Genomic DNA, 20,485 nt, shown 5'->3' with positions numbered 1-20,485 from the left:
GCAGGCGTCCACAGAGTTTTCCCATTCCATGAAGTTTGCGAAGGATGTTGTACCTCCAAGTAGTGCCACATGCTTTTTCGAGTTCAAAAAACACGAACTAAATGGTTTCGGCGTCGGAAGAAAGCCTGTATCGCCGTCTAGTAGATTTAAATTGTCAAGAGTGGAACAGTAGCACCTGAAACCGCACTGGGAGCGGCTCAGGTGACCTCGGGACTAGCAGCCAGACGAGGCGGTGGTTGACCATGCGTTCAAGAGTCTTACTCATACAACTATTAAGGGCGACACTGGTAACTATCAGGGGTGCTCTCGTCCTTGCCTGGTTTCCAGAATGGAATTAATATTGCCTCCTTCCAAGTCGTAGGGTGCTGTCTATCAAACCAGATCTGATTAAAACAAGACAAGAGCTTTAGAGCACAGATGAAGCATGGTATAACGGGTATCATCAGGTCCTGGAGCAAGGTCTCTGGCTGCAGATAAAGCCTATTCCCATTGCCACATTGAGAATGGAAAGTTCTAGACCCTCATTATGCGAGGAGAAATTTAAGTTCCTTATCTCTGCAGTCTGACAATACCTAAATAGAGGAGCTTGCCTGGATGACTTAACATTAAAGAAGCGTTCAGCTAAAATGTGAGCCATGTCTTCTCTGGCGTGTCCACTAAGACCCCATTATTTGAGAAGACCATAAGGGGATGTAGATTACCCTTGCCGGATATTCGTCTTATTGATTCCCAAACCTGCGCAGCGGAAGTGGACCGATTAATGGAAGTCGTGAATTCCCTCCAGAAAGCCCTCTTCCATTCTTTGATCACTCGCCTTGCATGTGCTCTTGCAGACCTTAAGGCATGAAGATTGTAGTTCGACACCGTTTGAGGTTCCAGAGCTTTCCGTCTGGCCCTGATTTCCAATACACAGTCATTCGACTAAGGTACAGGCCATCGTCTGAGGTGGTTACTAGACCTGGGGATGGACTCTGCGGCAGCCCTTTGTATCTCATGAGGGATACGGGACACCGACTTCTGTGCACAATCATTTTGTTCAGAAACAGCCTGTCTACTGTACTCTAACCAATTTGCCCTTTATATCACCCACCCGCTGGCCACCGTCCTAGTTGGTAGACAGATCCACACTGGGTCACTAGAATTTAAATCTAGAGCTACTTCCACTGAACAGTCTGCAGTAGCTGGGGAACGAAAAGGTCAATAGCTGATAAAGACCCTGTAGCTGTGGAAAAGTGAGTCATCTGACTCGCGTTCATACGGCAGATATTCTCAGAATGTACGAGTCGCTCTATCATCCGACCCATGGAGCAAGTAGTAGGCGAGCCCCACAGCACATTGTCGGCATTTAAGTCCCCTGACGAGGAAGAATGGGCTTTGGAGTGCCTGGGAAGGTCTGCCAGTGCATCCACATGCAAAGCGTCATGGGGGGCAGGTACAAAGAACACACTGTGATAGTAAAGGATGCGGCGAGAACTTTCACAGCAATTGCTTGCATGGTCGTGGTAAGAGGGACAGGAGAGGAGTTGCATCTGTCAGCGGAAAATAGCCACTACCTTTAGCCCTGTCTCCGGTAATATCTTCCTTCCTGTGTATGTGGTAGCCCCATAGTGCATGGGCGTGTGTGACTAAGATGAGTTTCTTGTAAGCAGACGCAGAAAGGTTTATCCTGGACCAGCAGCTGCAATTCTTCCAAATGTGAGCGATATCCATTCAAATTCCACTGCAACATTGAAGCCCCTACGTAAGGCACTGGTTAGCGACGGTAGTTCTTTTCTTTCTCCTCTGAGGCAGTGATTTACCGGGGAGGTAAGGGAGAACGTTAGCTGGTTCTGTGCGCTCTGGCTCCTCTAATTGGAAGTCCATATCGTCAGGAGCATAGTGTTCATCAGAAAGTGAGAACTCTGGTCTGAAGGTCTACCTACCGCTTTCTTGGAGAATTACTTTTCGAAGGAAATTTTTCTTTACTGACAGGAGGAGGCGGCTGCCTGGGTTGCGGGGATGGCTTAGTTGGCTTCAGATATTGGAGTGGTATGTGGCTTAAGTGGTAAGGCTACTGCTGACGGCTTCCGAACGACATCAGTTGCGAGTGGAGCGTTTCCTCCACAAGTACATCGACAAGTGCCTGTGCTCTTACTTTAATCTGTGGTCAGAGTTTGTGTGGAGGCATAAAAAAAATGGTTCAAATGGCTCTGAGCACTATGGGACTCAACTGCTGAGGTCATGAGTCCCCTAGAACTTAGAACTAATTAAACCTAACTAACCTAAGGACATCACACACATCCATGCCCGAGGCAGGATTCGAACCTGCGACCGTAGCGGTCTCGCGGTTCCAAACTGCAGCGCCTAGAACCGCACGGCCACTTCGGCCGGCCGAGGCATCACACTTAACGATTAGTGTCTTAAGGGCTGATGCAAAATAAGTTGCAAAAACCGGTGTTTACATGGCTTTGAAAGCCTGTTTAGCTTCACCATAGGTTCTGTGTCTTTACTTTGAACTCTTGAAATATCCTTTCCTCATTTTAAACCCCACATTTCCTGCTCCACACTGGGTGATCCCCCCAGAGCAGTTAACACATTTCGGAAGAAATGTACAGTAAGTCCTGATTCGTGAGCGGAGCCTCCATAATTGCCACACGTAGCATTCCCGTTACATCCCATAGTGGTGGGGCCAAATCTGACATGTATCATCACATGGGGTTAGCAACAAATGGGCTAACCTTAAGGCGGATATAGCCAGCAAGGATATGTTCCGGTAATTCTGGAGTACTAAACGTTAGAATAAATGTTGCCGATTTTTCCAGTTTGCCATTGACTCAGTTCTGCACCTCCATGACGCCCACATTTTCCACTCTTGACGCAACTCCGAAGGGTCCTCCATTATATCGGAGCAGGTAACCACGCCCTTATTAAAGTTAAGGGTGTTATACAACTCAGCCTCGACTGGGTAGTCATGTAAGGCCTTCCATCCCAGAAGCTTAGATATTTGGTTGGAATTAGCAGTTGCAACTAAAAGCGTTCCATTACGGAGTCGTTTGACACTTCACAGACCCAGTAATATCTTCCAATGCCTTGTGAATATTGAAACTGGACACAGTGTGGTACGACTGGTACTTTTAATTGCGATGATAATATAGCTGCAGCTTATGTTTACGTCAACTGAACAGGGTGTAATCGTTGAAATTTAGGTTTAGCCTCTTGGTAAGTCAACTGGTCCACTATCTTACGCCACGATTTACCGCTCCTTTTGAAGTACTGTGCAGTCTGGCGAGCAGGGCTCTTCGCAGTTGATGCAAGTGGGAGGAGGTGCACAGGGAGTGGCTGAATGCAGTGGACGTCCGCACTCACGACATTTGGCGTTGAAAGTACAGCGGCAAGACATGTGCCCTAATTTCCAGCACTTACTGTACTGCATAGGGGGAGGGACTTATGGTTTAACGTCACAGCGGTAAACCATCACATTTACCTTTTCAGGCACTGAATCACCCTCAAAGGCCAAGATGAAGGCGCCAGTATCAACCCTGTTGTCTTTGGGTTCCCTGTAAACGTGCCGGATGAAACCGTTCTAGATTGGCGCGGAGCTCGTCGTCGGACTGCAAGAGGAGGTCGCGATGGAGAATAATATCCAGGACCATGTTGAGGCTTTTATGGGGAGTGACGGGAACAGGAATATCACCGAGCCAGTCAAGCTGGCAACACCCGGGATAGGGCTGGGGATGCTGTCTGAATCTAGGGTGCACTGCTTCTCATCTTTGAAAGCGCTGTCACTCCCCGAACCGATCCTCAAGATGTTAAAAATTTAGGCTTCATGGGTAGAAACGAGTCCCTGTCCATTCTACTACAGACTAAATATCGAGGTGAATATGGATCTTTCTGTAGCCCTACGTTCCTAGCATGGTGCACTGAGGGAGGCAAATGATTTAGGTTCATATCTGTCAGCATTGTACTTTATCTTGCCCTTGTTAGACACTGCTAGCGCCGTATGGTCACCAGTAAGAGATTGACTTAGTCCGCTTCACTGCGGGTCATCCTCCATGATGCTACTCACTGCGATGAGGGGCTCTCCCCACGGGCGCCACCCAGCCACAGCGAAGGCAACCTGGCATGATAGCCGTTGCCGGGAGTCCTGATACCCTAGGAAGACAGGCATCTACTCCTTGGCATACGTGAGAAGTTTACAGCTCACATCAGCAGTGCTATCCCTGTGTTGTCACGGGGCAACCACCAAATGAGTACATGACTGTCCCACCACAACGGACTGGCTGCTGTTCTGGGTACTGGGAGCAGAGAAATCCAGTACTGTCATGGAGGCGAAAGAGGACAGGAGACATTGGAAGAGGACGACATTCCCCGGAAAGTGTCCTCGCCCAAATAGTTTAATTGCAGGTGGAGATGCAAAGCCATGTAAGAGGTTCAGGAGATTGAATCTAAGGCCACTATGGGTAACTCTTGCACCACGTAAGGCTTCCTTCCCCATATGGACCGCACTTTTGTAGAATTTGGAAAGTGGCAGGTAAAACCATAAAAATGGAACCTGAACTTACAGGGCCGAAAAGTGAGAGACTGAAGTCGCCTCACGACAGGCAGGGATACCTCGGGCCTACTCTAACCCCTGGACCCACAGGGGAGACTTCGATTTATCCTTAAAAATGACTTAATTCTTCCAGCTGTATTGAGGTGTTGGTTTTATTGGCAACTAGTTTCGATGTTGTTACATCATCTTCTTCAGGCTCTAAATACAACATACGTTAACCATTAACTTGTAATCAATATTAAACAAAAGAAACAGCGTTAATACCCTGATTATAACTACGTTGGAGTGCAATATGTTGTTACTTCGATGAGTATGTATGCGTCGAATAGTCTGGTTCTCGATACTGTAAGTGGAACACTTCCTCGATTTCGTATCCTAGGTGCTGAAGTTATCTTCGTTACGATCTGTGAACCACTAGTTTTGATTTCATACTAGTAACTACATGCCTTCCGCATGGAACACGCCAATCTCACCACCGACTACTAGTGTTAGCCACTTATGATAGCTATCCGCAAGTATGGTGAGTTACTTGTAAAATGTCTACTTAAATGTCTTACACGTCATAACTAAGCACGACCGTTTCTCCGTCCGCTTACCGCGTGTTACTGTTACATCACTTTTAGTATGACTTAGCTTCCTTTGTAGATTCAATGTCAACTTGCTTGACGATACTTTAACTGTTTCTCCCGCGTGTAGAGATTCTGCTGTATAATACAATACTGATTAGATAGTTCACGTGTCTATACCCGCTTAGACCTAGTATAGAGTTCAGTATGTTGTCATTTCGATGAGTAACTTGCCCTCCATAGATTTTATACTTTGTACATTATCAACTTCAGTTAATATAGTCAGTCTGAATCAGTAAATTGGTCTTATAGTCAAAATAATTTTACTTTCGACTTTCATGTCCGTTTCTTGTAAATCAGTGCGTAGCCGATATGCTTTAACTATCAGTTCTATACAACTGAATTATAAAGATAACAATAAATCGCCATGTTTTATTAGTGATTGGTCCAGTAGACTATTTGCCCATAGTAAATAGCCGACGAGATCACATACATAATACACGAGTTACACATGTAACTTACTGAGTGGCTGTGTGTGTGTGTGTGTGTGTGTGTGTGTGTGTGTGTGTGTGTGTGTGTGTGTGTGTGTGTGTGTGTGTGTGTGTGCGCGCGCGCTTATTAAAGGAAAACAAATTGGTTACATATATGACTATTTCAACTGACATTACCTAGATTGCTTTTATTTAGAGCATTGCCATGTACCTGATCGTGCTTTTGACCATGTAAACTTACTGGAATTTATTATTTTAGACCTTTGTCATAGCCTTCGATGAGAGACCGACATAGAAATTATTTCAGTAACGTTAACTTATACTTTTATTGGAATAGTTTTTTAAATTGATTAGTCTATTTTACACTATTGACTACCTTGTATCAACTGGGTTTCACACTTTTTCGGCCCCTTATTTGTTTCGTGATGTTAGGATCGAAGTTTTCTACGTAAATTACGCCACTGTTACCTTCGTATGACGACAGTACAGAATTTTGCAAACTTAACTAGTCTACCTTTCCCACCGTTCACTACTAGTAAACAATGACGTTTACGTAACTTATGTCTGGTTGGCAATGCCTATGTTCTTTTTATAGTTCATTATTTTTAAAAATAATTTACGATGTTCCACGCCTGTATTATCATCAGTTAGAATAACGGCTTGTCGCTTAAGCTTTTATATACTCCAATTTTTTTAGTATTGGATATTAACCCATAATAAAACGATTGTGCATATACAGCTTCATTTGTATTTAGTGATACCATGTAAATGGCCAACGTCCAGAGTAATTACATTTTTGGTCATTTCCGTTAAAATGCCATCAGTGTCATTAAAATTATCCATTATGTAATATGGTTATAATAGAATTGTTTTGCATAACTCAAATTACTGTTTCATTGGTTGTTTATGTAAGGTATGTTGTATTCAGGGCCTGAAGATGATTTAACAACATGGAAACCAGTTGCCAATAAAAACACCTTAATACAGCTGGAGGAATTACGTAATTTTTTAAATAAATTTTATACCAGCTGTCGTCCCAAGTCGTCCGTTTTAATTATGGATATACGAACATTCGATTTATTGCGAAAACTCTAGTTAAGTGTAACTCACTTATAACGGAGAATGCGTATAGAACACTTGTGCAACTTATTCTTTGATACTGCTCCAGTGTCTGAATCCCCAAATGGTTAAAGGAAGACATCCAAGCAATTGTGAAGGATACTGCTAGGTTAATTAACGGTAGGTTAGATCAACATGTGACTGTTACCGAGATGTTCAGCGATCTATAAATGTGTTCCCTACAGGGAAGGCTTTCCGCGAAGCACAACTGACAAAATTGAGAAAATTGGGATTTGCGGCTGATTGCACAACGATCCCACTGCCAACACCACATCTCGCGTAAAGAGAGCGAAGATAAATCAGGACTAGTATGAAAGCATATCGACAGTCTCGCTCCGTCATATGGTTGCTAGCAGGTTAAGTATGTAGGTGACTTAACGATCCAGTCGACTTCAATATTAGAACAGTTTTGTTAACCTGAGCTTGATATTGTGCCAGAATGGTACAAAACCGGACCGAAGGCTTCACAACGCTCTGATCAATACCAAGAAACTTGTCGCGACCCTTTTCAATTTAACTAGTACCATTATTTCTTCCACCAACTTCAAAGAAGCTCCCTGCACACACTATTTGCTAGAACTCCGGTAATCTGCCAGGCAGTTTTACAGTAATGCACTAAGCTATCGTTTCAAAAATGTCGACTAATTGCAGTCATGCAAATACCTGGCCCATACGTGTTTTAAGACATCCAGATTAATGTGCTAGGAAGTATGAACTTAGTGCATAGTGGACAGGGAGACCCCATCAATAATTGGTGGCTGATTTCCGGAATGGATTCATGTGCTGCTGAACACGTTGACTGCCGTACCACACGCTTTGTGAGATGTTTCACCGCCATGCCACGACAAGCACACGTTAGGCGTGAGGCTATGCTGTGGCCTCCAACGGCGACACGGCAGCCAGCGTGTTAGATTATTTCTTAAGTTTTTAAAAGCATGTACGCAATTGTCAATTTTCCTTTCGAACGAACGAAAGTTCGAATCGGCAAATCCCTCCCACGCAGTAATGGAAACTGGTTTTCTACCATTTTGGACTACGAGCAAATGAGTTATGTAATGGCGTTCAGGAATTACCTTGACTAGATAGGCGATGTGGCCGCGCTGCAGAGCATCTGGCGGATGGATCCAGTTCCTATTTCCTGCAACAAACAGTTAAGGACCAAAATAGTCTTCAGACTTAAAGCTATACAAATATATTATTACATGGAAGCTGCCACGGACACCATGTGTGAACTACATGCATGAGGAGGACTGTGCCACTGATTAGAGTAATTTCTATGTGAAGAAATCTCAGAGGTTCTTAGGTTTACGAATTTTCAAGAGTTTATCAAAGTTTTCACACGTGTCTCAGCATATGACGCACGTTTTATTACGGTTCACTGCACAGTGAGTAGGCTCGCAATTTTGGTCCGTTATGCAAAATACTTACCATTCAACTGATTTGTAAATTTACGTGTAATAACTGACAGTATGCTATCTTTACAGCTTTGACTAGGTTTTACTATTGCAATGCAGTTTTTCAATCAAGGTTGAACTTTATCGACGACGTTGTTCTAGTTGTTCGCTTGGGAAGTTTACACTCTTAAAACGTAGGTGTAGCGATTTACACGCTACAAGCCGAACCTATTTCAGGACGTCTGTGAGGAAACCCACTGCTAATGATATCTGACGCTGCTGTCACCAGGCATCTGACGTGTGAGGACAGCAGAGCAAAATCTGGTTTAGTTAAACCGGAAAAGAAGTTCAAGAAAATAAAACCGAGTAACCAACAATTTGGTTCCAACAGAAGTTGGATAACTAGGTTACGTTAGCATTTCTTACACCCTCTTTCGAGTTGTTAAGACGTCACGTAACTACGCCAGGCGAATATATACAGCGTAAGCTTACTTCCTGAAACGATGCTGAACTATGTTTCTTATGTCACGGAATGTACAACACGTTATTGGCCAGAGACTAAGAGGAACTGTAAATACAGAGCAGGAGCATCCCATTACTCAGATTAAGTAAGCACTGAGAACATACTGACAGTAAGTCTGGGTCAGCTAGACAGAATGGTCAGTTGGATCCTTCCCGCCGGCAAGGACACCAATGATGTTCACGCGGTGTGGATGCGTCAATTCAGTTGCGCGCTTAATCTGGAGGAGAAGAAGAGCAAGTGGTTCGAGTACAGATGCTGCTTTGTGAAGTTTCCTGAAACCCTGAAACACTAAAACACTAAAACCACTCATCGAAGCATTCGGAAGGACCATTAAAGACTAGGTTCCGATTTTAGTTTATAGTTCCTTGAAACTACCTTAGTTAACCCACCAGGGTAGCAGAGAGCGCTAACGCACTGCTTCCTGAACTCTGGTAGGCGCGCCGGCCCCGGATCGAATCCGCCCGGCGGAATTAACGACGAGGGCCAGCCTGGATGTGGTTTTTAGGCGGTTTTCCTCGTCCACTAGGTGAATACCGGGCTGGCTCCACGTTCCGCCTCAATTCCACGCGTCGCAGACATTTAAAACACGTCCGCACTATTTCACTATTTACACTAGATGCAGACAGTTGGGGTACACTGATTCCGTCCTGCGGTGGGGGGGGGGGGGGGGGGGTACGGGTTGGCGGCAGGAAGGGCATCCTGCCATCCCTGATACGAACATTACTAAATCCGTTGTAACCACGCCGACCCTGCGATCGCTGCGGGACTATGGCGTAAGCGAAAGGAAGAAACTACCTTAGTTATCTAATACTGACTTTTTAATTGAGCGAACTTTCGCAGCAGGTTGTTTATGCCGATGATCTGTGCCTTATTTAATGTCTATTAGCGTGGCTGCTTCGTCGTAACAATAAGACTCTCTTAAAAATATCTGCAAGAGATGTGGGAAATCACGTTTAGATAGCTTTCTGTAAAAAAATGTTTTTGCAGAGCAAGCGTAACAGACCAAAAACGAACACTTTTACTGCTTTACGTCATACTGAAATATAGACTGTCCTTGTATTTTCGATATTTAACTCGTGTTTCGCCGCACCTGCAATTAATAATTCAGCTACCCCGTTAATATTGCGAGATTTTTATACACAGAAGGGCACACTAAACAAAACTGTTCTTTGTGTATACTATTCTGTTCACTGGAAGGGACCTTTCCACCATCAGATTGAAGCTGCCTACAGTTTCACTAGAAACGGCAAAGTTTATGCGCCAAGGTCGACACTGTTTCTGTGTATAACCGTTTTCGAAACTCCTCTTCCAGGAGTATGTTCTAATGCGAAACACGTTACAACACGCAATTTTCTGTTAATTACCTCAAGCTCGAAGTGCAATTTGTCATTACTACCCGAATTTCCTGCGACAACGGCTGTCATTCTTTACTTATTTGACAAATATTCGATTTAATCTCACCATACTGATTAACAACTAATGTCAGTGGCAACAGTACAGACTTATTAGAATTTTTGTATATTAATATTACAGGCTACAATACGAGAGGCCATATTTATCACTATCCTAATTGAGCGTTCGTTTCGAAAGACTAACAAGCATTTCTGAAGACGAGAAATTCTTGAACGGAAGCAACCTGTACGATTTGAACCGGCCATCTACGTGTTTGTTTAAATACGCTAACTCTGCACAAGAATGCTTAAGGCGCTCCAAGAATTTAGTCTCAGCTGGGTGAACGAACAGGCGAATTTTAACGCGTTATTCCGTTGCAAACACCGTGGTTACTATTATCTCGTGAGCAAAAGTATTTCACGTCCTGTCGATGACAACTAAGGTAGTATGACAGGAGTAACATCCCTTAATGAGATAGTGGATGCTTCAGTCCTTACGGGAAGCTTCCTGTAGCTTCACGGCAAGGACAAATTTAAAGCGCCAAGACTGCACCGCGCCAAACGGCTCTTCTCTCACGCAGAGTTCCCCGAGGCTCGTGTTTGAGGCCGCAGCATTGAGCTAGCACTAGCGATTCCGTTCACACGTTTTAGTGAAGGTGTGGCTGAGGCACATTCTTCCCTGTGACCTGGCGACGGCCTTGGCACAGCGCCGACTGCAGACCTGACCAGCCGGTCACAATAAGCCACGATAAGACGCAGCTTCCTACGTCTGCCTCAGTGTTGTGCAACAATACACACACACACACACACACACACACACACACACACACACACACACACAACTTGCCTCCGGCGGAACGTAACCCGGATCTCTGGCTTCCTTCGTGAGCTCTCGCTGAACTGTTCTCACGACCTGCAACGCAGCTGTCTCACCAAGCAGTTCTCTGCGTCTATGTCGCTTCAATGGATCGGTTTTAACATTAAACCGATTATCTTATGCAAAAGACTAGTGACATATCGAACTTCAGTAATGTAGTTAGTAGTATCTGAACTGTCAGACCACTCCGTTACTTTATAAATCTACAATTATTAAGAATGTAACGTTCTTGTCTCCTTGTGTCAGTTCTCACCTATAAAAATCATGTTCATTTTATCCATTCCACAAAATTTTTTACACTACCTGCGTTGGAAATACCTATTAACAACGAAGTTTGTCGTCAGGTTTAGTCTTTCGACAGTTGTGTTATTCTGGCGCTGTTTTCTGAAAACCCTAAAATCCAGTACTGGTAGGTTCAAAACGAACGCTGGGTCACGTTTATATTATTTGTATAAACCTGCCATTTCTTACGTTATTTTACTCGCAGCTGTTATTTCAGCAAATTTGACTATTCTATTGCACTCAATCTGATTCGACAGATTAATCTGTGTTCTTCGGAAGTTCCGTATTGGCTCATACGGTGGTAAGCAGAGATCAGTATCTCCGACAATGAAACATTGCCCTTACATCGTAAGAAATATACCCGGGTTAAAACTACCCGGAACAGTTCATTATTCAGTCAACTGAGTCTTCCATGGAGTGGGTCCTTGATTGTACACGCCCCAAGTTTGTGAAGCTTTTAAATTGCTCGATGGGAAGTAACCCGATTATCAGGAAGGGAATTTTAAGGGCACTGCTACCTATTTAATCTAGTAATACAAATTTAACATCCGTGATTAGTCCAACTGTGTGCTGAGCACATTTTGACCACGTTACACCCTTGAAATAGTCTGAAGCGATTTTACTTCAACACTATCTTCGTTTGAAACGTCGCCATCGGTGAAAAGTCTATATGCATTATACGTCGAAACGGTGGAGAGGTGCAGTTTTCTGCAGTTCTGAATGCCAACCGTCATGCTGGCTGACGCTGAAATCTGCGAGCCCATTTATCATTACAATTTGGATTTCGAAGGCATGCTACATTTTGTTCCATATACTTAAATGTAACTGGTCCCAGAATACTAACAGCGCATTTAAAAACTTTATACAGCTTTTTAACAGTAACATTTGAAAATTTAAATTCATTCTATAAATGTTTTAATTAAAAGAAACTCTGATGAAGTCCACACAATTATTACGCACTGCGACGGTATCAAAATTAGGCAGGGCTCCTACCTAGATAGCAGCACAATGACGACTTGCTAACTAAAAGCTAAAGTATCACGTCCAGATGACCGCGCGATGCAGACCGGCCGCCGTGTCATCTTCTGACATATGTCGTTATATGGATAACGTGTGGTGGGGCATGGATTAGCACACATTCTTCCAGCTGTTTTTCCATACACTGGAGTCTATACCCTACACGGATGTTCCTGAACTGGAATTACAAGGCTGAGATGACCCGTTTCTGTCCACTCGCCTGGCAGTAGCGTAAATATAACATGGCTCTTCTGCGTCGCAGATGTGCTGACCACTTAGCTACAGGGGTGGACCTTGCAAACAACGTCTTTTACAAGGTGAGGCGGCGGTTCTCCCAAGCTGCAAGATAGAGGCCCGCCCTATGCGCGCAGCTGAACCGTACAACTGACTTAGTGGACGAAGGGTCCCATACAGAGACAGCACAGTAGGGACCACTACGATCCACCGATTATGGATCCGACGGCTTTCCTGTTTGAACACCATCGGGAAACAGGACGAGGTTAGTACTCTTGTTCGTGCAACCGATTCTCCACGTAGGCCTTCCTAGTAATCTAGAAGGTTGCAAGTTATTCTTTAATTCTCCCTGTATGCTGCATAAAAGGCAGAAGCTTAGAGCATGTCAGGGGCTTTCTTCATTCATCTGGTAACTAACCAAAATATCTGTATCTAGTAAGTACTGATTTTCATTTCCTTTGAATTATTCAGTTATGAGCTCCGTTTTTCTAGTTTTAATGTCGAGCGTTTTGAGTATTAGATTAGCAATTCGAAAATTCTAGCAGTTACTTTATGTCGTTTGAAATGGTACTTTTAAGCCTCCTGTACCCGACAGTGAAATTAGTTTTTCGAAGTCGCACAATATCAATCTGAGTTCATATTTGGCCTGTTAGCGCTGAAGGGATTGAAGAATCGCTAACCAAGAACATCTAGCGTGGAACCTATGCTTGCGTCACAAATCCTGGAATGAATAATTCCAAGAATATGAACACTGTCTGACCAACACTACGAAGCTTTTCTTTTTCTTGCTTACGTACTGTCCGTATTACGACGTATTCCAGGCTGTTTATATCATAATGCCAGCGGTAGTTTCTCGCCCTGAAGCTATGTGATGTAAACTAGCTTTCCTTCATTTGTAATTCCTTTTAGTGATTATCATCTTCAACAAGCTGAGCGTGTTTACGACTGTTAGACCACGGATGGTAATTTACTGTAGTACACACCTATAGCCACTTACATAATTTTCGTGTGTGTGTGTGTGTGTGTGTGTGTGTGTGTGTGTGTGTGTGTGTGTGTGTGTGTTTACTCAACCTACGATATTGTCAGCTAACAAACAGCTCTGTTCATTTGCGTACATCTGCGTTTCACGTTTCTCGGAAGGTATGTTAATTTTATGTTACCTAAAACTAGCCCCGCATTAAGACCATTTCCGCTTCAGGAGGCAAGCAGGATACCTGTCAAACATTTTGGTCGGATAGTTTACGAAAGAGTTTTTTTATATAAATATAATACGAAACCTGAAAGCTGCTCAAAATCTGCGTACAGAGGGCTCGTTAGCGAGACCTTAGGAGCTCAAGTGAATCATTTGCTTATTTAGGTTTATCATAAATACAGCCAAAAACCCGAGTCTCTCTCAATTTTATCGTAGACGCATACTGAAACGTCGCAATGGACAGTGTGTAGACCTTTTCATTTTACTGAATTGTCTGAGCGTAGGCCAGTGCTCCGATTAAAAGCGCGTGCTGAGATAAACTACTAACCCTCTAATTTACAATTAATTGGCTAGGAACATGGCAGCAGACTGCCTTCGATTAACTATTACTTTTCTTCAGGCGAGAGTGATGCAACGACAGATTCTTCTGTCTACATACAAAGTCATACCGGTAAGACCATACCATTCTAGAAGAATTCATCAAAATAGAAATCTCAATGTCTGAGCCATAAACACGAGGGAACATCGTACCAAATTCAGGAAATCTGTTTAATCCGTCAGCGCTGTGCTGGGAAGACAACACTTAACTGATTTACGTTAATTCACTACTGGCCTTTTTGATCCGTAGCAACTGATAATTTTCGCGTTGTTACCGCTATTAAAGTTGGGATTAAAATCCCAGTCACGGCTGTCCGTATCTTGGGAATTCCATGTCCAAAGAACGGTGAACACAGTTTTAGTATATGCAAGTCACTTCCGTTTCTAACCTATAAAGAATAATGCAGCACTTTGGTTCTCGATCCCGACTACTCCCCAATTTCGTAACAAGCCGGATATTCAGATGCCGATACAACATGCGTAATAACAGCCAGGCTTTATGAAATGTGAAATTTTCTGAGAATTTTTTCGTTGTCTATGTTTGGACAGAAACTAGCCTTACCATTCAGTCGCCTACAGGCGAGTCTGCAAGTTCTTTTAGGACTTCACTGACAAGCTGAGGACGATAGGCCATATTTAGCACTTAAACCAATGTATTTTTAAAATTTTTTATGTTAAACAGGAAATGGCACTAGCCATGGTACGTCAGAGCCTGCAACAATCGCTCGAACCGTTTGATCTTTACTATTTTTTTTATTACGTAAAGTTTTGGATCCAGAATATAAACTGATGGCGAAGGGTGATAGGAAACCTGTGTCTTCCATTACCGAAACTTCCACACCCAGTTTGTTGCTCTTCGACACTTTCGGTAAGGCTATGTCTCCATTCTGAACATAATGTAAAGCGTAGTGCGACGATTCCGAACTGCAAGTATGGAAGTGCATCACAGAACCTACCGTGGCGAACAGTACGCATATTTTGTCATGTGTTAAGAGACGCACTGACAAATCCCAGCAGCAATTTTTGTGACCTTCTGGGTTGGAATGGTCGATGTTGTTCCTACATACCGTCCAGCACGCTTAACTGACAGTTTCAGAGTAGTACACTTACGCAACTGCATGCTAGTACTGGTTGCTGACCGCAGTTTCATCACGTTGGACAGCACAAATACTATACGCAATCACAGCTAACTGCATACTAAGATTATTCGCTAGTACGAGCAGGTGTAGTGCGTTTCTCTAAAGCCGTTTACTTTCTCCGTCACTGGGAGACATTGGCTAGTTGAACAAGCTATCTAGTGACTGGTGGCCACCGGAGAGGCGACGATTCATCTTTGTGTTCGTAAACAGTTCCGGAAGAGTAGAGATCTGTAAGAGATAGCTCTGTCGTCTGACTACAATCACCACTGGGAAACAAAAACTGACCATGAGATAGACCGGATCAGCCAAAATAGTTTCTCGATCCTTGGCAGTAATGTGACCTTGCAGAACAACCATAGGGCCCATGGAATAGCACAATGTGCCTGCTCAATACATCACCGAACCCTCGTCATGTTTCATTCTTCGAACGTAAGCGCCACCATAAGTTTGAATCAGTTTAAAATACTCATCCGACCAAATGATTTTCTTCCGCTGTTCCGTAGTCTACATTTTCTGGCTTCAGCACTGTTTAGTGCTTTTGAAATTCCAGTTCGCACTGCAATTCTCTGGTTACGGAACTCTTTTTCGTGTTTTGGTGCTGAAAGGGTTCGCGAGTGCGACATTCATTTCTTCAGTGACTTTTGCAGCTGTCTTTTTGGTCACATTCTTCTTCAGTGACGGTCTGTCACGATTACTGAGCGCACACTTTCGAACACGTTGTGACTTCGTCGACGTTTTTCTGCTTTCCCTGTATGAAGACTAAATCTAGGCAAATGTCCGGATGGTTCTTTGGAAAACTGCCGTGCCCTTTCGTTCTCCATCCTGCCCGAATCAGATTGAGCACTATCTATGAAGACCTTATCGTTGACAGGACGTTTCGTGTTTAGAGGCAACGATGAAATAAGTGTCAGACTTCAGTGCAGTCTGTTTTAAAAGGAGCTACCATACTAGCATCAATGACGTGCACATGTTTGAGTTCATGTACCTGCAACAATGCAGTCTCAACTACACAAAACAGTTCTCTCCACAACTCACTCGCAACGTACCTATGACATTTCACAGGCGTCGCTTATTGTCAAAACCAGCGGAACATGCAGGCTTCGCTGGAATCTGGATTTCAGATTGATTCATTGACAGGGTATAGGACTAAACAGCAAGGTCATCAGTCCTGCAATTCCAAAGTTACACACACAAGTGAGGACAAGTCAATCTAAAACGAGGAAGTTAAAAAACACGTGGCGTAACACGGACTTCCTCATCGAGTGGGTGTCCACAGTTACTACCACAGTGTCCACCATAAAGCGAGAAGACATATGCCCAAAACGCAAGCACCTCATGGGTGGTGGGACACATGGCTTCACGTCACATCTGTAGAACTTAACCTTAGTCTCTGGTAGGATATCCCCTCAAAAGCCAGAATGAAGGCGCCAGTATCCGTGTGGTTGCCTTTGCGACACTTCTGCACACGTCAAACAAAATCAGCGCCGCATCGCTCTAGCCTCGAGTTACTCATCAATTTGCAGGATGAGGTTCCTATGGAAACTCATTCCCTGGACCATATTCAGAGATTGGTGAAGGGTAACGCACACTGCGACCTTGTCAAGCTGATCACAAGCACCGAGAGCTGCAGATTGGGCGACAGAAGCAGCTTCGGTCAGCAGGGAACCTGAGCGCACCTTACTGAGGAACTCTAATTCACTAAACTTGTCCTCTGTATTCTTTAAGAACAAGAGATTTTTAGCAGTGAATGTTCCCATCCGTCCTGGTACAGACGAGGTAGTGGGGAAGTTTCCACGCCAGGACGGTGATTCTTACCCTCCTCCCATGGTGTAGCCAGGGAACAAAACTGCTGGGCCATAGAAAGCTACATTCATCGATCGTTCACCAGTCAAAGAGAGGGCCGTTTGAGAACGGCCAGATTTTTGCAGTCTGATACGCTTCAGGCGCCGAGCATCCGCCCTGACACCACCCACTCTGACCAGGGGCTCTACCCATGGGCAGCAACCACCCACAGTAAGGGCCAACTGGCACAGCGGCCGTTCTCAGGAGTTCTAATGCTCCAGGAAGACTAGCAACCACTCCTTGGAATAAATGGGGAGGGCAAAGCTCAGGTATCTGTAGTGTGATTCCTGTGTTAGTGGGCTCAGCCAGATGGGTACACAACAGCCCCAACACATGGACTGGCTACATTTGCTGATGACCTAGCAGGGTGCAGGGGGGCTACGGCAGGGAAAGGGGGATACGAATCCACGCCGCAGGCGCTAGGCAGAGTACTTTCACAAATGGCTCACACTAGAAACAGAATTTGGAAGTGGAGGTAGAATCTCAAGCGGGGGACCTAAACGCTGAAAGGATGAAAGAAGAGGCAGAAGGAACAAAATTGCAAGCAATATGGGAACCAAACTTCCTGGCACATTAAAACTGTGTGCTGGACCGAGACTAACTCGGGACCTTTGCCCTTCGCGGGCAAAGGCTCTACCATCTGAGCTATCCAAGCACGGCTCACGACCAGTCCTCACAGCTTCACTTCCGCCAGTACCTTTTAACCTACCTCCCGAATTTCACGAAAGCTCTTCTGCTAAACTTTCAGAACTAGCATATTGCGGAGACATGGCTTTGCCACAGTCTGGGGCAGGTTTCCAGGATGAAATTAAGTGAAGTGAAGTGAAGCTGTGAGGAATAGTGGGCTGTCCCTGGCCGGCGGGGGGAGGTGGGGCAGGGGAGGGGGGGAGGGAGGGTGTGGATTTATGTTCAGGCATGGGTTTCTCGCGGTGTTCATATTTTCGTCAATCCCCCGTAAGTAAAGAGCCAATGCCGGGGGAGTGCTCTCCGGAAAAGTAATTTAGGAATCCATTCAGACCTTGCGAATTTTTTCCTTCTGAACTCTTCCAGTTACTTTTGAGCGTTAGGGATGTCTATTTCTATGACCTCCATACGGCAGCCTGCAATGGTCTAACGATGGTACACCTGCTTCTGATTTATCTTTTTTTAAAGATGGAATTTGTAGCGTGAGCTTTCTTTCGCTGTGATAATGCCACACCAGACTGGTTGGCCAGTGGAGGAAGCCTTGTCACTCGACAATTTGACGTGGTTCAGTAAAACTTGCTCAAAACAACCGCTTGAGACTCAATTTTCCAAATTTTCCGGAATGGACTACTTTCCGAAATGGACGAGTTTCCGGAATACACCAAACTTACTAGGCTACATAAAATTTGTCAGGCATCTGACGCAAAAGTCAGAACTTTTAATTATGCACGTATTTACGTACGTTCTCACAAACGCAGTAGATGCTTATTTATTGCGTAGTGTGCAATGTAACACTAGACTATTACACAAACTGTTGATAAACTATTGCGTATTTTCACTCTAAATTCGTTTACTGTTGTGTTTACATATTATTTCCGCGTTTATTTCCTTTTATCGATACATATGAAGAGCGAAACTTCTTTGAATTTCCTGCTGAAAATATTTTACAATATAGAACAGTTTCGACACCTTCCGAGCATTTGTGCGCGCTGAAATTGCGTAACAGGTTATGTATGCAATAGCTTCTTCACGCTTATTAATTCTGAAGTCATCACTTCGAATGCAGTCAGTGCACAACTTGAAATGTTTCGGATTTCAATTCAGGAATAATTGCATTTTCTTGAGCTTCGATGGTCACGAACTGCTCTTTACGTTGAAACCACTTTTTGTTGAAGCATTTGTTAATGGTTTCTGGCTTTAATTCCCTTGTAGCCAAGCCAAAGCAATTTATTGCATCCAGGACAGAAACTGACCATGCAAGAGGAAATGCACTTTCAGCTCTAACACTAAGAATAAGAAACTGCAATAATTTCCTATAATGGGAATTCAATGTGTAAATAACTTATGTCCATGGGCTGTCATGCTGGTTGAAAGTGGCAGGAAAAAAGCTCATTCTCGTTTGCTAACTTTACTTTCTCGTGGCAAGTTGCATTGTCTTGGGAAAGACCTTTGCGATTTCTTTTTCATTTTGGTAATTAATGAGCACAGCTATTCTCCCATAAAACCACTCACTGTCCATGCCTTTTTATTGCTTCGACATGTGACTAGAAGCTTACTGACTACGTTTGTTTTGAAACAACGCTGTTTTGTCGCCTTTCCAATTGTGGGTTGCTTTTCCATTTCGCGCTTAACGTGCTTCCACACAGGAGCACAGTGAGTGTCTTTGGACACTTCCGCTGGTGGACTTTTCACCTGTAGTTGCTCGAGACTAAAGGCAATGCGCGATAGAACACTCCCGTTTCATCGGAATTGAACACGTCTTTCGGGTCATAATTCGAAGTCAGGTTGTACAGTATTTTCTTCCGCTCTGTTGCTACACTCCCCTGCACATCGATAGCTTCCCCAGACCCTTCATTCCACACGTTGTGCGTAGCTTTGAAACTGTCCAGTCATCCTATGAATGCCTTAAACTCCGCATTTCCATGTTCTGGTGAGTTTCGGAGCTGAAGTCTGCAACTTGCGACCAGACAAATTTATGTTTTTGTCCCACGCACTTACGAACCACCCCCACACTATTGCGTTCATTTCTTCATTTCCCGTCTTTTTCGCCTTTATTTTACGTACCCGTTCCCTTTCATCCATTCATCTTGTGTCTTATCCTTATTTCCCGGGATGTAATTTGTGTTTCATCGCATTTGAAACTCAACCTTACTTCGCGCACAGAGCGTCTCACGCGCCTTTATTACCTTATCTTTTAATTTTAGCGACACGTACTTTTTGTTCGACATGTTATCACAAAGTGCTATTAGTCAAACTGGCAGAAAATAATGCAGGTCGTGCCTTTCTTTGGAATGATCAACCCTGCAGGGTGAAACACTGTTTAACATGACACCTACCTCTTTCAATGCATATGATGTTTGGTTTGTGGGGCGCTCAACTGCGCGGTCTTCAGCGCCCGTAGAAACTATTTTTTCACAGTCCAATTTTTTTTAGAGTGGCCAATCGAGCCACTGTCACGAATGATGAAATGATGAGGACAACACTAACACCCAGTCCCAGCGGAGAGAGAATCGCCAACCCGGCCGGGAAACGAACCTGGTGTCCCGTGATGCAGAGACAGCAACGCTTGCCCTAGACCTTTCAATGCATAGATTGCAGCAGTGTTCTAAAGTGCTCAACAATGTTTAGTGTTCGCCCGCGAACGAGAGATACCTACAAACATCGCTCACGAACCATTTCTTTCGATGTGCCGACACTAAGCTTAACTTGTTCGTTGTTGCACGGAACGGTGCAGGTTTGTCTCTACACCCGCAGTTCCACGCTGCGCCGACCCTCTTCTTGGTTTTGCGCCCTTTAAGAGCATTGTCATGGCTGTGTCTTTGTAG

General features: G+C 44.2%; 1 protein-coding gene across 4 annotated transcripts in view; it reads right to left on the bottom strand.

The window, feature by feature from the left end:
• Nucleotides 1–20,485, bottom strand: part of LOC126248755 (PTB domain-containing engulfment adapter protein 1-like) — a 147,828-nt gene that overhangs the window by 29,992 nt on the left and 97,351 nt on the right. For all 4 annotated transcript variants that reach the window (XM_049950098.1, XM_049950097.1, XM_049950099.1 and 1 more), the window contains exon 3: nucleotides 7,781–7,845. In XM_049950098.1, the coding sequence (XP_049806055.1) occupies nucleotides 7,781–7,845 (65 nt within the window). The remainder of the gene's footprint in view (nucleotides 1–7,780; nucleotides 7,846–20,485) is intronic.

Source organism: Schistocerca nitens, chromosome 3, assembly GCF_023898315.1.
Source record: "Schistocerca nitens isolate TAMUIC-IGC-003100 chromosome 3, iqSchNite1.1, whole genome shotgun sequence".
Taxonomy (NCBI): Eukaryota; Metazoa; Arthropoda; class Insecta; order Orthoptera; family Acrididae; genus Schistocerca; species Schistocerca nitens.
Note: the sequence above shows the minus strand (reverse complement) of the source record. Positions and strands in the feature narration are given on the sequence as shown.